We start from the raw sequence: 20,516 nt of genomic DNA on the forward strand, positions 1-20,516 counted from the left end.
CCCACCAGGATCCTCTGTCCATGGGATTATCCTGGGAAGAATACTGGAGTGGGTTGCCATGTCCTCCTCCAGGGGATTTTCCCCACCCAGGAATTGAACCCCCCACATCTTACGTCTCCTGTATTGGCAGACGAGTTCTTTACCCCTAGGGCTACCTGGTTTAAGACATGGCATCCTCAGCCACTCCTGTTGGGCACCTCCTAGTGGAGAGGGAGGGTGATGCAGCCCCAGGGAGAGGAATCCTTTGGGGATGGGCCTGGAGGCAGGCATGGATCTCTTGGGTAAACCATGGACTTGGACAGTAGATAACTCAGCTTCCTGCTGTTTCAGACGGTGATGATCCCTGGCCCCCAGCTGAAACCTGGGGAAGAGTATGAAGAGCTGCAAAGAGAGGCCCATAAGCCTCAGCTAGCGTGACAGCAAGAATGACTCCTGGGGTGAAGCATGGATGATGAGGCAGCTGGAAGCTGTGATGTCACCTTTCTTCTTCTCACTGTGGGAAGAACTGCCTTTGTTCCCTCTTGCCCTGCGTGGGTCTTTTAAGCAGTCTTATCCTCAATAACAGCTGCTGCTGGTTGGGCCCTGGTGGGTTGGGTCTATGCACAGCAGTGGCTTCGCTTCTTTTTTTCCATCTTATATCTTGTTTCTAACTCTAGATGAAAGGCGGTATGTTTCAAAGAACATGATACCAGCTTTCCCATAGCAAGAACTGTCAGGAGCAAACTGGCAGGACTTTCTAATTACAGGGCAGGGATCAGAGTTGGAAATAAAACACTATCAAGTATTAGACAAATTGTGGTGGGTTCTCTACATTTCTCCTGGTTCATGCTGGAAGTGGACAAGCCTTCAGATGGTGGAAGGGGAAGTTAACTGTGACTGATGTGACTTATAGGAAACCCAGACTTGAGAAAAATAATTAGTGTTTATAAAAGTGATGTCATTTAAGGGGGTCTCTTCTCATACACTGATTCACTAAATCAGTATCTATTTCACAAATGAATGTAAATCCAAAGAAATCATTTAGCCCTCAGCTTTTGGATTTTGTTCTTAATTATCGACTGTATCCTGGTGTAATCCCAGGAGGCGTTGGTGGAGGCAGGGGCCATGGAAGTGTGGATACATTTGGTTTCTAGCATCTTTTGGAGATGGTGACTATTTTTCCAGCTCAAATTTGGAGGCAAAGATTCCAGGATATGAACCTGTGGAGCGTGAAACAGCCCAGCCCCTACTTGTGCCTTAGCTCCAGCTGGAGGAGGATGTAGGACTTCACATGCTCATGTCCTGGGTCATCTGAGGTGTGACAGGGAAGTCACTGTCCCAGCAGCAAGCTTGGCTTGTAGCACTATTACACTGATCAGCCCATGAGGTCTCCCCTTAAAAATTAGAACCTTAATTCTCTTATTTCTGTGTTTTAAGTCTAGAATTTTCTTTTAAGGAGTTTACCACTTGGCTAAGGATTAATCTTTTCTGACCTTATCTTGAGAGTGGAGTCCAAAGAAACGAATCAGGTTGAGAATAACCTGACTCCTCTCTGTAAAGCGACCATCTCAGCAAAGCAGCAAACAGACCAGGCCTCACTGGGGAGAACTAAGGTTTTAACAACAGCGGCCAAGTGCAGACCACAGAAACGAGATGTGTATGCTTAGGGGAGAGGCAGCACTAGCGGGTTAATCCAAAGCAGCCACTTTCATCATGCTACTTAGTCTCAACCCTTTTGGCTTAAAAATGTACATCAGTCTCCAGCATTGCTGCCCAAGTGAGGTTTGGTCATATCCTATTTGCCTGAGCCCCAGATTAAGGCAAAATGAGAAGGGAAGTGCTTTCAGTAGGATCCACAGCTGGGTGGGTGTGGAGTAAGGGGGAGGCAGTCCTGGGTGGGACAGGGAGCAGAGAAAGCACACTTAATGACCAAACAGCATTTTGATTTCTATGAAAAAAAAAAAAAATACATATAAAACTTTCAAATAAGCTATTTCACCCCACTTCCCTAGATCTGTCTCAGGGGTCTGTAGATAATCCTAAATAGCAGCTAAGCAATAGCTGCCACCAGGGAGCCAGAGGATAAGTGCAGTTTTCATTTCCCTTTGGGGTCAAATCCAGCTGAGCGGATGGCCCAGATGTACAGGATTGGCTCGAAGGGCTGGGCAGAGACCATCTGCAATGCCAGCCATGTAGCTGGGCACTGGCTGAGAATTAGCCAGACCGCCCCATAGTCGCTAAGGCTGCAGTGTGGCTACCTTGGACTTTAGAGCAGGCACTGTCTTTTCCTTACCTGTCTACTATGACTGTTTAGAAATGTTGAAAAAATAAATTTACCATAACAAGCTAGAAGCAACTACAATGGTCAAGAAAGCATTCTTTATTTTTTCTCCATGGCTTATTTCACAGCTGTGATTACAGGGACAACTTTTCTGTTCCCAGCTAGTCCATTCTCAGTGGGATTCTCAGAGGTGCAGCATTTGCATTGGTTCAGAAGCTCGGAGGGCTTCTCAGGTGGCTTAGGGGAAAAGAATTCTCCTTGCCAGTGCAGGAGACACAGAGATGCGGGTTCCATCCCTGGGTTGGGAAGATTTTCGAGTAGGAAATGGAAACCCACTCCAGTATTCTTGCTTGGAAAATACCATGGACAGAGGACCTGGTGGGCTGCAGTTCATGGGGTCACGAAGAGTCGGATGTAACTGAGTATACACACACACAGAAGCTGTGAGGCTGAGAATGCAGCCTGGAGCAAGACCACACTTTAGTTACTGCTCTGGAAGCCTGGGGGAGGGCACCTAGGTAAGAGGGAGTGCTTAGACAGGGAACAAGGATGTCTGGTCTCTTAAAAGTGGGTTATTCCATGCTTTCTCTTCCTTTTTGGAAATGGAGCACTTTTGCTACTTTCTGTGAAGCCCTGTAGCTGCCCAGAATATTTACATGCGAACTTTTTTTTTCCCATTGGGTATTTGGTTTCCTTTTGTCTTTTTTTCCTCCTTGTGAATGGCATCAGTATCTGTCCAGTTAGAAGGTGGGTCCCTGCCCAGCTCTGCCGTGTTTAGTCTGCCTGTTTCCACCCCCTCACCTCTGCCAGACCTGGGGTGTCTGTGACCAGTGTTTTTCTCCTTTCTCATTTCCCTTTGGTAGTATCACCTATTTCCAGCACTCTGTTATCTTAGGACCGCTTAAGTAAAAGTAGCCTGAATTGGCTTGAAGGAATAGAACAAGAAAGAGCTCCCTAAGAAAGGAGGCTTTGTACTTAAGGATGCCCTTTCCCTGGCCGTTGGGCTCTAACCTGCCCCAACCACTACTCTTTCTGAGGGCAATTACAATGCTGGCTGTAAACAGGACCTCCTTTCTTTCTCGAGCTTCTTGGGAAAGAGACTGATGTGGGCCTCTTGTTACTGAGCAAGTGAGCTGACGTGGTTCTTGCCTTGGAACCAGAAATTCCCCAGGCTCCTGTTGCGTTTGACAACAGAGAGGAGTCCCTTTAATAACAGTACTGAAAGGCTAGGAGAATGAGGCAGTGGGGTGAACTCTGCAGACTGTCAAAAGATGGGGCAGGAAGAAGGGAAGGCCATCTGAGAAGGCTAGCAAGAGGCATGCTTCTTCAACTGTGAGACAGTGTCTGGAAGGGAGAACTCGCCCTCGGCCTGCGTGGGCAGGACCTGGAGCTGTTGCCTTTCCCTTTATGCTCTCTGTTTCTTACATTCCTTTGGATGCCAGATGTTAATATGGATGTAAATTCTCTTGATTGGCTTTACTTCAGTGAGCAGGGCAGGTAAGAGGATCAATAAAGCAGAAACTGGAGATCCGAAGTCAAAATGACAAGATCTTTAAGGCATTACAGGGACCTCTTTTGAGCCATTTAAGTTTTCCTCCTGATTTGCTTTTGAACTTGAATTAAGTAGCTTCTAAACTTCCTGTGGTGACCTTTTATAATCTCCAGCCCCTATATTGCCAATGCCTTGAGTGGTTTATTTTCTTAAAAATATCCTTGGGAGATTTCAGAGAAGAATGGGTCTACCTTTGAGAAAATGTGGGCTGGGTACAGCTGACTCCCTTCTGTCATTAACATTAGCTTTACAAGTGATGTCATAGATGGCTTGTGTTGAGTACTCTAGCTGGATGGGAGCATTAATTAGAAGCCGAAGGTCTGGCCCTTGTGCTGTGGAGCAGGAAGAAAAGAGAGGAAGTAAAGAGAGGATGGTACTTCCTTTTGGAGTCTGAGCTGCACCCTTCTTGTACAGTTTGTCTTGGAATGAGTTGACTTCTGGCCTTCTTGGAAAGGGAAAGTGGCCAAGTTTGTTTGATTCAGTGTTTTGGAAACACCTAGAACTTGGAAAGAACCTTGACTGTTCTGAAAGCTAGCCACCCAGTGTATGACCTCACCGATGGAGTTGTTACTCCCAGTCCCAAGGATAGATAGTTGGAGGGATGAGTTCTTCAAGTTGAGCTTCAGAAGCTATTTCCTGGTCTTCAGTTAAGGAGGAAGACTTTTGAGTCTCAGCTTCTTGGAGGGTTGGCTCTGGGGCTAAGCTGGTCCTCGGCTCAAGTTCTGAAGGGACTTGGAGTTCTCTGACACCCTCCAGAGTAAAGGTACTGGCTGGCTTGTTCACTTTGGGGCGGGGGCTTTTGCTGTCTGGAAGGAAGCTACCCAAAGGCCTCTGGACTAAAAGGCATGGTGGGTTCTCAGGGGCTGTGGGGCAAAGCATTTGTTTCTGAGTTGCTGTTAAAGCCAGAAGACCAGATTCCTCAGATGGGGCTCCAGTTCCCTCCCAAAGACATGAGTCAATGTCTGCCATGGTGCCCGTTACTTTATTTCCTTCGGGATCTGTGACTTCCCATTGACACAGCTCTGCCACCTGGCTCCCCATACTGCTTGCTCCATGGGGAATGACTTTGGGTTGGTCCATGGCTGGAGCATCTGGCTGGGGAGAGAGTCCTTCTGACCTTGTGCCTTCCCAAGGGCAGATCGTCTCCGTCTCTCCGCTGACTTTTACTTCTTCTGAAGAGTGTTCTTCAGTCCCTCCAGATTCTGCCTTTTGCAGGAACATTTCTCCTTGCCCTTGAGATTCTCTGTCCACCTCTGGTTCACATCCCCCATTCTCTGCTGTTTCTTGGCTCACCTCCCAAGGACAGATTTCTGTTTTCTTATCAGGGGGAGCTTCTTGCACTTCCCGTGGACACACTGCCACTACCCTGGCTCCCACACTGCCTGCTCCCTCGGGACTTTCTTTGCTACTGTCAGAAGATTGTGGGGCTAGTTGTGGAGACAGACAATCTTGACTCTCCCGGGGACACACAGTCTCCTGCTTTCCATCTGCCCTCTCGGGCTTTTCCTGAAGGGCCACAGCTTTGTGCTCTGGTTTTTCTGGGGCTTTCCCCTTCTCCTCTTGAGTTTCCTCATCTCCATCCTGTCTTGACACCCCTTCCTCAGGGGTTCTTTCAGTCACTTCCCAGGGACACGTCTCAGCTTTGGCGCCACTATCAGATGTGGGAGCGTCCATGGCGGGAGCATCCCACAGGCAGACCTTAGCAAGCCTGTCCCCGGCGCTGGGCAGTGTCTGAGAGCTGGCTTTAGGTTGGTCAGGGTACTGATTGTGTGGATGGGAGAAAGAGTCCACAGGGGCCATGCTCTCCTGTAGATGGATAGGTTGTAGTTCACTGCTCGTTTTTTCCCCATCTTCAGCAGTGACTTCTGCTTTTCCTGGGGCTACAGGTTCTGGGGAGGAGTCCATCTTTGGGTCTTGTGTCAGGCCCCCTTTCTCTGCTGCCTCATCGCTCATTTCCAGGGAGGGCCCCTCTACCCCTCTGCTGGACATGTCTGAGACAGGGGCCTGAGCAGAGGGTGCCCTCAAGTCCTTCTCCCAGGGACACACAGCTTCCTGCTCTTGACTCAGCTGTGTTTCCCATTTTGATCTGTCTTCTCCCAGAGAGGTGAGTCTCCCCCTTTCTAGCATTTTCTCCCTCTGCCCCACTGAATCAGTTCTCATCTCTTGTTCTAATTCCTTCCCAGGGGCTCCTTCATCCACCTCCCAGGGACAGACCTTGACTTTTTCACTAGTAGGTGCTCCGTCCGCTTCCCAGGGACATACCTCCACTGGTCTGCACCCCGCACGGTCCAGCTCCTGGAGCTCAGGTTTTGGGCTGTCAGTGCCCAGAGTGTCTGAATGCCAAGAGGAGCCCCCTGGATCCATGCTCTCCCAGGGGCAAGCCTGTTCGCGCTCCTGGGCCTGCCTCTCTGGAGTAGCAACAGCTCTCTCGCCAGGTCCAGAATCTGCAGAAGGCTTCCTTGTTTTGCTTGAAAACTGCCCAATGGCCTCCATTCCCAAAGCCCTTCTCTCCCCAGCTCCAGCACTCACCTCCCAGGGACAGACCTCTGCCTTCTCGGCAGGCAGGGTTTCCTCCGCGTCCCAAGGACAAATCTCAGCAGTTTTGCTTTCCGCACTGCCGGACATCTGGAAACTGACTTTGGGTCCACCTGTGTCTTGACCAGGTTGTGGGGTGAAGCTGCCAGGGTCCACACTCTCCCAGGGACAGACTGCTTCCTGTGTTGGCATCTGTCCCTCAGGCTTTGCCCAACTTGGGCTAGCTTTGATGCCTGATGTTTCAAGCATCTTCTTGTCCTTTTGAGATTCTCTTCCTTTTGGTGCCTGTCCTGATGTCCAGTCCTCTGTCGTTCTCTCATTCACCTCCCAGGGACAGACTTCTGCCTTGGCAGGTGTTGCTCCCTTTCCCTCTGACCTGAGATCTGGTGGGTAGACCTGTGCTGCTCTACTTTCTTCATTGCTGAGGAGTTGGCCATCAGCTTTGGGTGAGGAATTGTCTAGATGTGGGCCAGAGTGCCCAGCAGCTGTGCTTTCCCATGGACACACTGACTCCTGCTGTTGGCTAAGTTTCTGCACTGCTTTCCCAGTCCATCCCCCCATCCCTCCAAAGCTCCCTGTTCTGGAGGTTTCCCACTTTTCCTGGGGAGATTCTCCACCTGGCCCCTGACTCAGCATTTCCTTCCCCAGTACCTCATCACCCAGCTCCCAGGGACAGATCTCTGCCTTGACGATGGCAGGAGTATCTCCCGCCTCCCATGGACAGACTTCAGTGATGCTACTGCCCAAACTCCCCGAGCAACCAGGGGTTCCTGGGGCCTGAGTAGAGACCGCTGAGGGGCCCCGGAAATCTGTCCTTTCCCACTGACAAAGAGACTCCAAGCCTTCACCCACTTTCTGTTCTTTCCAGAAGGTTGTTTTCTTGGGGGTTTTTTGATTTTCCTGGGGGAGTTTCTTTATTCCCTCCTGGGATGGTTTCCCTGTCTCTCCTCCTTCCCTTGCCTCCCAGGGACACAGCTCTGCCGTGGTGATATCAGATGTACAAGGTCCTGGGCCAGCGGCTTCCCACCGATGTGTCTCCACCTCTCTAGGCGCCACACTGCCCACTGCCTCAGACCTGCCTCCGGTTCTGTCCGAGTCCTGAGGGGCTGACCCAGGAGACAGACCCCCAGGATCGGCACTCTCCCAAGGACAAACTGCCTCCTGACCCCTGACCAACCTCTCTGGCTTTTTCCGAGCCACAACAACCACATCTTTGGGCTCTGATTTTTCCGAGGCTTTCCCCTTCTCACCTTGGGAGGCATCTAGATATTGCCTTAGGGCCGCCTCCTCAGGGACTCCACCCACCTCCCAGGGGCAGATTTCAGCTTTGTTGCTGCCATCAGGCTGACACAGTTCTGACTCGGTGATTTCCCAGGGGCATACTTCTGTCACCCTGTGGTCAGCACTGCCCAGGGGCTGGAGGCCAGCTTTGGGTAGTTCCCGCCACCCCACCGAAGCTTCTTTTGCTTGCTTAGCATTTTTGTCCCCAGCTGTGCCCTGCCTGAGTTGCCTCAGTGTGTCAGGGCCTGTTTTACCTGCTCTCTCAACCTTCCCCTCCCCTAGATACTGGGAAGTCCTCCTGCCTCTGTCTTCTTGTTCCCTGCTGCCTTCCCGGTGACAGACTTGGAGCATCCTGCTGGTGTGAGCATTCTGTTGGTTCTGAAGGGACTCTTCGTCGTCACAGGGGGCAAGTGCCGCCTGCTTACTCACCCCCTTGGGCCGGCCTGGCCTGGGAGATCTGGGGCATGCCCCCACACCCTCTCCAGACACTCGGCCCTTCTCCTCCTTCTTAGGACTCCCTTCCCCGCTCTCCTTCTCTCTGTATGTGCTCCGAGAACGGGTCAGAGCTTTGATAGCCAGGCCCAGGCTGCGCATGGAACCCTGCTGGACAGGGGTCTTGAGGCTGTGGGATTTAGAGAAGACCTTGGGCCTGTCCTCATCCTCCTCAGTTTCCCCTTGGAGACGCCCGCCCTCTGTGTCCACCCCATTCTCCCCAGGCCCCCTCTTGTCTACCGCCACAGAGAGGGCCCTCCAGAGACGGGCCCGAGCTGGGACATGAGACAGGTTGCCTTGCTCTGGCCCCGAGGGGCCTTCCTGAGACACATTTTCTTTCTTCACCGGCAGTTCTGCATTCTCCCAGGGGCAGATGTAGGTAAGTAGCTTGGGACTTTGTGGGGGTATTGGGATGGGTGCCAGGGCAGGGGCAGGAGCCGGCATCAGAGCTGGGGCCAAAGTGGAGGTGGGAGACAGCATCCCCGGCTCCCCCAGGCCCACCCCGGACGTGGCCATGATGGGTGTGGAGATCTGGTGCCGGATGGGCGGGTGCGGCAGCCTTCTGGCGGCCTCCTCCTGCAGCCTCCCGGAGACGTGGGCGCTGTCCACGCTGCGGCTCTTGGCCGGGGAAGGTGGGGCAGACACCGGGGCCGCTCGAACTCGCTCCAGCCTTCGGGCCGAGGGCCTCCGCGCCGGGCTGGCCAGGGCGGCCTCTGCCTTCCTTCTCTCCTCCCGCTCCTTTGCCTGCCGGTAGGTCTCCTCCAGGTAGGCCTGGCTGGCCACGAGCAGAGCCTTTTCCCTGGCGCCGGCCACGACGCTCAGCGACTTGTGCAGCGAGGCGGCCCGGGCGCGGGGCAACCGCTCGCCCACCGTCAGGTTGTGGGCGCTGGCCGACCTGAAGCCCAGCGCGGGGGGCCCGGCCGCCGACTCGCGGGACTCGCGGCTGTCGGATCGCGGCCCCTTGCGGGCCAGCTTCCTCCGCAGCAGCGAGTCGACCAGAGGCGGGCTGTGGTCCCGGTGGGGGTCACAGTCCTGCTCGCAGGTGCTGCGGGACTTTCGCAGGCCGGGAGACGCGGCGGGCTCCCGGAGGCTGGCGCTGAGCAGCCGGCGGCGGGAGGAGCCGGGCAGGCTGCCGCGGCCCGCGGAGCCCGAGTCCCGGGAGTGCTGGCGGGCCAGCGCCTCGGGGAACTCGGCCAGGTACCTCATGAAGGAGCGGCCCAGGCCCTGGCGCCAGCTGGCCCGCTTCTTGGGCAGGTGGGGGTTGTTCGCGGCCATTTCCTTGGTCTTGTGAACCTCGAGCTGGGCGTAGAGCTTCTTCAGCTCGTCCTGGGGGCCGGAGAGCAGAGCCGGCGTGAGGACCATCCTCTCCATCCCCTGGCGGGGCTGCTGTGCCCCTCAGCTGGTGCTGAGACCCTTTTCTCTGCGGGAACGCTTTCCCACCCAGCCATGTCCTTTCCTGGCTTTTAAAACACTTAGAAAATTCACCTCTCTGTTCCTGCAGGGCCAACACCAACCTAGTTCTGAGCCCGACCCACTGAGGACGCAGGGCTCTGCCTTCTCCCCGGCACTGTGGTCCGGTGGGCGGTCCCAGCTCCGCGCACAGGAAGCCTGGGTTTGAGGCTGCTGACCTATGGTATGCCTCAAGGCTATTTTCTTGCCCTCTCTGAGTCTCTACTTCAATAAAGGAAGGAAGTCTGACTGCCTAGTGTTCACTGCCTTAAGAGAAGTGGTGCAACCAGTGGGTGTGAAAACGGCCATATTCAGGTGTAAGTGACAGGATGGGGCTTTGTTGTTTCTACTTTGGGGCTCTCTCCCCACAGCGAACATAGGGAGAGCACACCCACTGCTCATCCCCAAGCTGGAGGGTCAAGGATGGTGTGGCAGTGGTCACCTGTCTCCACTTAGGCCTAGGGTGGGGAGGACACCGGGGCAGTTGAGACAAGGAAGGAATTGGGGCATGTAAACAAGTCAGATGTGGAGGGGGCTTCAGGGAAGGTGGAGGGATGGACCCAATGGCTTCCTGGGACTGTTCCCACTGTAGATTCTATAAAACAATGGGCTTTACTGCCAGTCTCTTTATTTCCTACTCTCTGGGCCTCTCATCAGGGTTCCTATCACCATTATGATGTTCTTAAGCAGAAAAATAAGGTGAGGATGCTCTCCTGATGTAAGACTCAGGAAGCACTTCCTTTCTCTAACTCTGCTGAGTCCAGGGAAAGAGGATCCTGGTATGGAAATCCTTGGTAGCCACTCACTGGCTGAATTACCCAACCCTAATGGCCCTAGGAGCACTAACTGCTGGGTGTGCTGGGGGCTGAGGGGCTTCTTAGTCTGCCACTCATGGTGGCCCTGTTGAGTGGAGGACACAGGCAATTTGAGCTCCACGCATGGTTCTGCCTCTACCTTGCCAAGTGGGCCTCAGGAATGTGAGTTTTGGTATTTGGGGGGATCTTTTCACATGTGTGGTCTCCTTTGTGTAGAAGCAGGAGAAGCAGCTTGGGGCAATGGTGGAGAAGAAAGGGAGGCAAGTCTTAGAGGAAAAGCTAGGGAGAGGACAGGGGGCCTGCAGTGGCACACAGCCCAAGTGGCAGGGCATCACTGCTCGCTGACCAGTCCCTAAGTAGCATCAGGAGGAGGTCAGGAGGGCAGCACCTACCCGAATGTCTCCAGGGTCCAGGCTGCGCTCGCTCCAGGCTGAGGCAATGCTGCTGTTGAGGTAGGAGCCTGAGCGCTGCAGGTCCAGCTCATCCTCGTACACCTCATCCAAGATCTCCTCTCGGGGAGGAGCCCCCGGCTTCCGGAACTGGCCAGGGCAGGCATGATCAGGAAAAAGACTCATGTTGGCTCCCTATCCTGTGGCATACATATTTACTCCACAAATCCTCAACCCCTTCTCTGATTTGGGATTCTGGAGGTCCAAAGAGTACTGTTCCATCTCATCCTTCCTGATTTTCTCTAACTTGGAGACCAGGGGTCTCTAATGCCCTGCACCCACAATTCCTAGCCATGTCCTTCAGCCCCCCTCACCTATCTCTTGTAACTGCTTCTGAGTTGATTTTCAGAGTCTGCCAACCTTCCAATTGTGTTACAAGGACCCCCTTCAGCTCTAGCTCTTATTTCCCTTGCCCAGGGATTGGAGACAGAGCGTCCTTCCCCAACTCCCATATGCATGCTAAGTCGCTTCAGTCTTGTCCAATTCTTTGCAACCCCGAGGACTGTAGCCTGCTCGGCTCCTCTGTCCATGGGATCCTCCAGGCAAGAATACTGGAGGGGGTTGCCATTCCCTTCTCCAGGGGATCTTCCCCACCCAGAGATCAAACCTGGGTTCCCGCATTGCAGGGGGATTCTTTACCATCTGAGCCACCAGGGAAGCCCTTAGCCAACTCCCTAAGTGGGCTCCAAATCCCTCTGGGCCCAGGTGTCATCCTCGCCCTGACCTGAAGAGGGCACTGTGGGCACAGCAGGCCCACAGGGCCCCTGGCAAAAGGGCCGGGGTCACCTCACTTGGAGGCCAGAGAAGCCCTCACCTTAGGGATGAAGATCAGAGCCAGTGTGGTGGTGACTGTGCTGTGGGTGTGAAAGAAGAAGAGGAGGAGCGTCCAGTCCGGGTGCAGGGAGGGAACCAGCACAAACCTGCGGGTGAGGAGGTGGTGGCGGTGGGCTGATGGTTAGCTGCAGGGGGAGCGGCCTCTTCCCTCTCACCTGTCCCAGTGGCTCTCCTCCCAACCCCAGCCCTGCCCTCCCGCACGTGCTCAGTGGAGTGAGGAGGGCACTCTTCCTTCTTCCTGCCCTCCCACCTCAGGGCTCACGTTAATCCCCACTTCCGAGAAGCCTTCCCAGACTACCCCAGCTTGCCTTCTCTGGCTGCTTATAGCTCTGTTACGACCCACCCTGTGGGTTGGTTCTACCTTCACCATGGGGCCAGATCCTTGTGGACACTCAGCAGGTCTGCTGCTGGGACGGCTGAGGTATGAGGGGAAGAAGGCAGGGAGAATGGAGCCCGTGTGGGGAGGAGAGCAGTGGGGGGTGGAATGGGAGAGCACTTGGGGTGTTGGGTGAGACATAGGGAGCAGGAAGAATGTCTGTTGGGTAGGGGGAGAACGCTACGTGAGGAACTTTCCTCACCTTGCAGCTATTGCCAGTAAGGTTGTGGGATGGGGGTACCCTCACCTGGGAGAGGTGAGGAATGGTGTTAGGGTGGAAGGCGTGGTGGGTAGGAGGGCCTGTCCTCACCTGGCTGCATGGAAGGCGGCAGAAAGCAGCAGCTCATTGTGCAGGGCGATGCCCATGTACCGTGGCTCATGGAAGGCTGAGGGGACAGCCCGGGTGGCATAGCAGAGGAAGCTGCCCCAGCACAGGAGCAGCATCTCAGCTGTAGGGAAACAAGGAGGGACAGAGCCAGGTACCACCTCAGCAGCCACGCCACCCCTTTCTCTGTAGGGGGTTCTGAGGGGAGCCTGGCCCAGGTACCGGCGGAAGAACCCTTGGAGGTACAGGGCGGGGGACCAGAGTGAGGCTGGACTCTGTGGGAGTAACTCACCCACCACCATGATGTAGTCCCAGCGGTCGTGGTGGCAGAGGTAGAAGTGGCGTCCTGTGTGCGTGTGGCCTCGTGTTACCAGTGACGTGTGCTGAATGCCTGGCTCCAGGACCCCTGCCGTCCATACAGCCAGGAAGCCCAGCACCAGCAGCAGGAGCAGCCCCAGACGCCGCAGCAGCCGCCCACTGCTCAGGTGGGGGCCCCGCTGGGCCGTTCGAGACAGAAAGAGCTGGAGCACTCTACAAGAGTCAGGGTGTGGCTGGTAGACGCGGGGAGGGAGGGGGGTGCCTCTGGCCATTGCTTCCCTCCCCTCCACACATCCCTGTTCTCCTATCCCTTCCATGGGTCAGCGCCTCCTCTTACACCGCGCCCCTCCAAAAAAAAGTTACATGGTGGGGAGGGCTACAGTGATGGGAACAAGCCTTGGGGGCCCAGAAGAGTAGAGTGGGTGGGGTGTCTGGCGGTAAAGAGCTCCATCCCATAAATGAGTTGGGGTGGCCTGGAGGGAGCAGCGTGAGACCAAGGCCCAACCCGGACCCTACCTATAAAGCTTGAGTATAATGGTGCCGTAGACAGTGGCAAAGCCCAGCAGCCGGACCCAGCGGAGGGCGATGCAGCGAAAGACACCGGGCTTGAAGTACAGGATGAAGACCTGGTGGGGAGGGGTAAAAACAATCGCTCTCCATTGCACTTGCACTGTGTGTCAGGCCTACGCTAAGCACCTTGCTGGTCCTTCTAACAGCCTCCTCAGAGACATCATCACCTCCATTCTGCAGAGGAGCAGCCTTATCAGGTTAGATAACTTGTCCTAAGTTACACAACAAGTCATAGAGCTCTTTTAAGCCTCACTAGGCCAGCCTGTCACCTGTAGGTACGAGCAGGGGGATTTTGAGGCCTCTGAATCCCCCCACAGGATACAGAGGACAGATTCTGGGGTGTGGAGGGTGCCAGGTTGGGACTTGGGGGGGATGCCAGGAGGTGGGGTCAGGCTCTAGCCACAGACTCACAGGGAAGTAGAGCAGCAGGGATCCGAAAAGGATGGCTTCCAGCAGTACCACTCCAGATGCCCGGATCCTCTGTGAACCCAGGGAAGAAAGACGCATGTAAGCAGGACAGTGAGAGGATAGAGCCTGGAGGATGGTGCAGGAGGGTCTCAGGTCTGTTTGAGGGGTCACTCCGTGGCCCTGAGCTAAAGCCTCCCCCTATAACTTCAGCTCTGCCTTCTTCATCCACAGGCTCTTCGCTCCACTGGCACTAAGCCTGGCTGAGGCCAAAGGTTTCACATAGCCCCTGCAGCCCCACGCCCCTCCCAATCTCACCTTGGGCGTTGCTGCAGACCTGGGCTAGAATCGGAGGCTGCTGGAGCTGGAAGGGATCTCAAGGCTTTCCCCCAAGCTTTGGGTCAGACAGCTTCCTTGCCTAGAAACTCCCTTCTCTGTCAATGGACCTTCAAACTTGGCTCAAGTGGCATGTTCTCCAGAAAGTCATCCCACGCCATCTCAGGCGGGATGACCGGGTCCCCTCTCTGACCTGCCACAGCAACTGACACCTGCATCCTGGCCCCTGTCTTACTGTGCCATCATTCTATTTACACATCTGTGTCTTCCACTCAACTGGGAGCTCCACAAGGGACCAAATCACTTCCACTAGTGCCTACACGGTGTTTTTGAATCACATCCAATGACTTCATTGCCCAGGTGAGGAAACAGGTCTCCGGTGGTGAGGTCACTTGCCTGATGTCACAGAGTGAGTTAGATTAAGGATCAAACTTGTATTTTCCAAGTTCTAGCCTTAGGTAGTCTTTGGTCTCCCCCTAATGCTAGAGATTCACGATGGGTAGGATGTGTGCAGAGAAGAGAGATGTGGGGCCTTGCTTGCCTTGCTCTGGCGGCAGCGATAGGAGACCAGCATGCTCAGGAAGACGACCAGCATGCAGCACGTCTGACAGGCCAGCACCGCTGCCCTCAGTGTGGGGGCTTCCTCCACCAGGCACGGCGTGGCATCCAGGCAGCTGGCACAGCCCTCGGCACATGGCTGGCAGCGCAGCAGCCTCCCAGGGCTGCCTTGAGGGGACCCAAATTGCCCAGGAGGCTGGGCAGCACCCTCGTCTGAACCTGTAATGAACAAGATGCGTAGAAGGAGAGGGGCGTGGCCGGGGCATCCTGAGAGCCCAGCCTTCCCTCCTCATGGTTGGCACAGTTCTTATCCTGCCCTCTTAGGGTCTGTGTCCCCTGGGGGAAGGAATGAGGAAGTGAGTACTTGCAGGGGAAGGCAGGAGAAGAGTTGATACCAGGCTAGGACTCACCATAAGGTCAGCTTGCATCAAATTGCCATGTTTTAGGCTCATTCTCAGAAGGCATAGACACCCCCAAATTGGACCCTTCCTGCGTCTCCTGCTTTTCTCGACATTCTGCCCTGGCCCCACAAGTTTTTCTCCCAGTATCTCACCGCAACCTGCCTTTCTTCCCCAGATCCCACCTCCAATCAGCCCAGCCTGTAAAACATCTGCCTGGCCCTCACCATAGTTACATACCCAAGGAGTTGCTTGCCCCATAGAAGCCAGGTCGGCAGCGGCAGAGGTATTGGCCAAGGACAAAGCCCCGACTCTCCAGGGGGACACACTGTGGGGACGACAAACACCATAGGTATTTATACAGGGCTTTCCCGCCGGGGAAGCGTTGGGAGATCATCTACCCTCCTATCCACAGCCCCTGGGTCTACACTGGGGAGCCCCAGTCCTGGGGAAGCCTTCCCTCCCTGAAGACCCTACCCTGACCCCACCATTGTCTCTCTTATCAAAGAGACCTCCAAACACAGAGTTTGGAGATGGATCAGCCTTTTATACAGACTAGCTGTGACAGGAGCCTCATAGGTCCCATTTCCCAATCCCCAGCTGTTGCTAGAGCAAGGTGTTGGGGTGGTGGAAGCAGAGAGAACTCTGAGATCAACCACACCTGTGTGCCTACATCCTGCTTCAAAGGGTCAACATCAGCCTCCCTCTTGGGCACACAGGTGGGTTGAAAAGGCTTGCATGAGGGAGCAGCTTCCTCTATTAGGGCCATAAGCCTTTGGTGTAGGACTGCTCTCCCCAGCCCTAATGCCAGGCTAATGCCAGGCTGGTGGGATGCCAAGGCCAGCTCTTTATTCCAACTCCACCCTCTGATGTTTGCCCAGCAGGAGACAGAGCAGACCACAGAGCCAGGCAGGGAAGATAAGCACATAGAGGAGGTCAGATCTACTTAGGGAGTGGCCAGGAACAGATAGCAGTGGGGCGAAGGAAGGAAGATTCCATATCCAGCCCCTGACTTCACCTAAAAGGTGCTTCTGAAATCATGGCCCAACTTTCCCCTCTGCTCAGATTGCTAGAAAACACTCTGTTTCTGCCACAGTCTGCACCATCAGACAAATGCATACCCAGAGACATGAATGTGGCTGGGTTTAAAAGTGCACTGGACAATGGGAGCCTTTATGCATCCCTGGATGTATAGCTTCAGACACATGTGCCCTGAAGAGCAGCAGATGCCCAAACCCGCTCCACTTCCCAGCAGGCTGCAGGGCTCGCCTTGGCTTTGGTTCAGCTCAGGAACAAGCATGCAGTCAGTGTTACTGTGGAGCGGATTAGTTCATTGGCCTCCCAGTTTCCCAGTAGTGGGTTTGCAGGATTACCAACCATTGCTTTCCATTATCCAGATTCTCCTGTATCCACGGCTTTGATTTTGCCAGCACCTGGCCCGGGTCCCATCATCTTCACCAGTCCCAGAGCTCTTCAAGCTCCTTCTCTGGTTAGTCCCTTCCTACATCTCAACTTCCTCCTACCTTCCTCCTACATCCCAATTCCACTTATTTCAACAAACACCTAACAGAGCATCCTTTGTTGCTTAGAAGGAGCCCAGAGCTCTGTTGACATGGAGAATATGGTTTAGGAGAAGGAAAGGGGATGATTAATAGAGGCTCAGGAAGTGGTCCTGGGAAGGGATCCTGAAGCACCAGAAGGGACAGGGAGGCAGATTGAGATTGCAAAGGAATGAAAGTGGCTGTCTCAGATGGGGGATGGGGCTAGGCTGTAAGTGTCCTCACTTTTAAATAGCTTGGTATCTCATCTCTGTCTCATCAATAGGGACTTCCCTGAAGCCCTGAGAGGCTGATGTGCCTGACAGCCTGACAGCTGACAAACAGCTGCTCCTGATGGCTTGATGGGGAAGGGGAAGGGAGGCAGGATACCAGTACCCCACCCTCTGTATCCTTACCTGGGTGCTGTTGAGATCACACAGGTGTGTGTTAGAGTACCAGCCCGGGCCACTGGCACACTGATTGATGTCCACGCTCTGAAGGTCTACGTCCATCTGCACCTGCCCCCTAGGGCAGTGAATTGGCAGTTAGGGGTATAGTGAAGGGTGCCAAGGTGGACATGTATCCTTGGACCTCAGATCATGGTGCAATGCAAGCTTTACGAACTTTAGCACAGTGGCTGTACCGTGCCAGGAGAGAGGGCACACATGCATGCCACTTCTTCAGTGCTATTAACCCTCACTGTCTCTGCTTCAACAATCCTCCTCCCACTAGGTTTTTTTCCTGCCCCACCCCCCATCCTTTAGCTTTTCAATATCCTAGTATTTCCTGATTTCTATCAATGGGTAAAGGGAGTGGGCAAGACATATGGGAGCTGCAGCTCTGATGATCTGTCTGAAAGGGATTTTCACACTTCCCCACTGCGTGTATACACACTCACACTCAAACAGGCACACAAAGCTCAGCTATTAACAATGCCCCAGTCTGCCCAAACCAGGTCTGAATTGATCACAGTGAAGGAGATATGGAACAGAGGGGCCCAGATTCAAGAGCTGCCTGGCCTGAGGGCTCTCAACCCTGGCTCTGAGCCCAATGGGAAGAGAGCTTGCAAAGAGCCAGGCTGCCTGTGGCCCAGGAGAAGAACTCTGCTGAGGACAATGAATGGGGACACAGAGCTGGGAAAACAACGTTGATTGTTGAATGCCTAGCGGTACAGTATCCGCCTGCTCCCTCCTTCCCATCATGGCTCCCAGTCAGCTCTTTACTCCGGTTGAGGGAGGAGGTCAGTTATTTGAGGAGCATCACAGGCTCCTGGGTCAGGACTTGATATAAGAATACAGCCATGGGAGTGATGCTGGGGACCCGGCCAACTTCTGGGCAGAAAGGGCAATGGTTCCAAGCCTTCCCCCAGGTGTTTTCCTTCACTTGCAGAAGCCTCCTTTCCTAGTTCTAGATCGCTACAGAGTAGCAGGTTTCACTCCTGGAACACCCATCTGACTCCTCCGAGAAGAAGCCGGTACACAGATTGTCACTGCTATCCCTGCCAAACCCTCTCCTGCATTGTACCCATTACTCAGATCTGGGAACCAGGACCTATACCCAGCTGTGCCCCCCATCAATACACACACACACACACATGTGTATGCCTATATGTAAATGGATCTACAGTACACACACCTGTGTATGTTAACACATAGTTAGATTCCTAGAGTCAGCTGCAAATATACACAGCTGAATGCAAATACACACATCTGTGTACCCCAGATGCACATGTGCATACCAAATAGCCTATGCATAACTAGGACCCCCCCCCTCCCCCGCCACCTCCACAGATCCACAATAGCATCAAATCCTGCACAAACCCACTTACCTGACCTCCGGGCTGAGGTCTGGCTTGAGTCCATAGAAGGTGGCTGAGAGTGTTATAAGCCAGCCGGGACGCAGTCGACCCTCCTGGCATTCTAGGAAGGGAGGAGACAGTCTCACGTGCTGCACGTCCCCGACATATCCATCACCCTGTGGCCACTTGGGGCTGCCAAGGCTCCCTAGGTCATTGGTCAGCACTCGCTTCTGCAGGTCAGTGGGGTGCAGGGCTCCAGTTGAGCTCTCCTCCTGCACCCTGTTCCCGGACAAGTCCTGAAGGATGGTCTCCTCACCAATCCGGGTGGCCTGCAGGGCCAGCTGCAGGTGGCTGGCCCCCGGTGGAGGGTTAAAAGTCAGCAAAGCCCGGTATGCCCTTGGGTCCCCCTCAGCCACACTGCGGACCAGTGCCTGGTACCATTCCACGTCCTCCTCCACACTGGACTCCCGGATGTCGTTGGCTTGTAGCAGCATGTTGAGGAAATTGGCGGCCTGGGTTACAGTGCCTGCTGCCCTCCATAGGATTGGGGGGAGTCCTGGTCTGGCTCCTGCCCCGGGGGCTTCATAGCGCTCACTGCAGTTTGCCCCAGACAGCTGTTGAGCATCTCCAGAGTAAAGAAAAGCCAGGGCTGCCTCAGCCCCCTCTGGGGGCACCCAAATGGGTACAGACCCTGGCTTGACTTTGGAGGACAGTGCAGGCAGAGAGTGGAGGGTCCTTGGTACCCCCAGAGCCCAGCCAAAGAGGAAACAGCAGCCTAGCAGCCCTGCCGCCGGAGAGGGCATGGCCACTGTCCTGGTGTCCATCCTCGGGGCAGCCTGCAGGGCCCTGGAGGCCAGACTGCCTGCGGGATTTGGTGGCTGCAGTGCTTCCACACCTCGTATCCTCGTTTCCTCTCTTCCTCTCTCTCGCTCATGCTTACGCTGTCTTGCTTGGTTTTTGTTTTTTTCTTCTAACATCATCATCTGGCTTCTGGACGTCAGCATGAGGGCTCTGCTCCCTCCTCTCTCAGTGTGGCCCCTCACTGCAAACCCTCTTAATCCTGGCACACCACTCTTCCCTCCCACTCTTATCCAATATCCAGGCTCCCTCCCCCTATTCCCCACCCTACATCTGCTCCAGAGAGAGACAGAAGGGAGGGGGGATGAAGGGACCAGCAGTCTCTCTCTTCATCTCTCCCTCCCTCCCTCTGCCCTTTGCTCCATTAGGAGAGATGGGCAAATCCAGGATGGGGCGCCATAGCAACCGCAGATGAGCCTGTGCCCCTCTCTCCACTCCTCTGTTCCACTTAGCCTCCTGGCAGCAATTTCGACGGCCATGATAAAGGGCCAAGCTGCAGCTCCCCGCAATCTGCTCTAGCTGCCTGTGGCCCCCCCTACCCCCCAACCGACACCACGCTGCTAAACTGAAATCTGAGACTAGGGATAGCAAAGGGTGGGCAAGAGAGCTCAATAGAGCTATAATCGGTGTGTGTACAGACTGTGGCAGTGTACAAAGTCTTTTTCATGTGTGTTATCTCAATGAATCTTCCTCACACCCCCCTGTGCTGAATGTTCTTATCCCAATTTCACAAACAGTAAGGCTCAGAGACTCACTTAGCTGCTGCATTTGAGTTGAGACTCAAACCCAGAGCTCTGACTCCCCTACAATGTCCCAGCTGGGACACTGGTTTTTCCCTTGTCTTCAGACCTGCGGTGAAACATCAACTTTTCCTGAGTACTGAGCCTGCTGCCCTTCGGACGAGAACTATACCACTGGATTTCATGGTTCTCAGGAGCTCAGACTCAGCCTTGAATTACACCATCAGTGTGTTAGTCAGCTTGGGCTGCCACAGCAAAATACCATAGACTGGGTGGCTTAAACAATAAGAGTATATTTCTCACAGTTCTGGAGGCTACAGAGTTCAAGATCAAGGTGCTGACCAATTTGACTCCCTCCTGAGAGCTTTCTTCCTGGTTTGCAGATGTTGTTGTTGTTTGTAGAGACCACGTGTAAAGGAAGGGAAGTTTTTAGCAACCACCACCCAACCCTTCCTACCTATACTCAGGGATCTGGGGCATCAAAGGCTTAAGAAGGGAGGTGGGCAGAGTGAGAAGGAAAGAAACGAACAGCACATGCACAGGAACCAAATCCCTGGGTGACTTGTGATGGGAAGGTGGTGGGAGAGGAACAGAGAGGAAGGCTGAGGCTTTGTTTTGTGGCTGACTTC

General features: G+C 54.3%; 2 protein-coding genes across 2 annotated transcripts in view; one reads left to right on the plus strand and one right to left on the minus strand.

Annotated features, from left to right (window-relative positions):
* MRPL45 (mitochondrial ribosomal protein L45) overlaps positions 1-2,335 on the plus strand; it is a 17,996-nt gene extending 15,661 nt beyond the window's left edge. The window contains exon 8 of the mRNA XM_061143863.1: positions 331-2,335. Within this exon, the coding sequence (XP_060999846.1) occupies positions 331-417 (87 nt within the window). The 3' untranslated portion in view covers positions 418-2,335. The remainder of the gene's footprint in view (positions 1-330) is intronic.
* GPR179 (G protein-coupled receptor 179) lies at positions 2,334-19,113 on the minus strand. Its single transcript, XM_061143862.1, has 11 exons — positions 18,320-19,113; positions 16,908-17,016; positions 15,194-15,281; positions 14,539-14,774; positions 13,668-13,736; positions 13,203-13,312; positions 12,661-12,899; positions 12,354-12,492; positions 11,648-11,753; positions 10,777-10,923; positions 2,334-9,446 (listed from the first exon to the last, which is right to left on the minus strand). The coding sequence occupies exons 1-11, from the start codon at positions 19,111-19,113 to the stop codon at positions 4,380-4,382; spliced, it is 7,104 nt and encodes a 2,367-aa protein (XP_060999845.1). The 3' UTR covers positions 2,334-4,379.
* Positions 19,114-20,516: the final 1,403 nt, after the last annotated feature.

This window comes from Dama dama, chromosome 5, assembly GCF_033118175.1.
Source record: "Dama dama isolate Ldn47 chromosome 5, ASM3311817v1, whole genome shotgun sequence".
NCBI classification, from domain to species: Eukaryota; Metazoa; Chordata; class Mammalia; order Artiodactyla; family Cervidae; genus Dama; species Dama dama.

Bases quoted from the DNA above. Each gene is read 5' to 3' on its own strand.
- GPR179 (XM_061143862.1), bottom strand. From the start codon at position 19,113: ATGGACACCAGGACAGTGGCCATGCCCTCTCCGGCGGCAGGGCTGCTA. The intron at 13,313-13,667 runs GTGAGTCTGTGG...CCTCCCCACCAG, and splicing joins CCCTGCTGCTCTACTTCCCT to GTCTTCATCCTGTACTTCAA. The intron at 12,493-12,660 runs GTGAGTTACTCC...GTTTCCCTACAG, and splicing joins GGACTACATCATGGTGGTGG to CTGAGATGCTGCTCCTGTGC.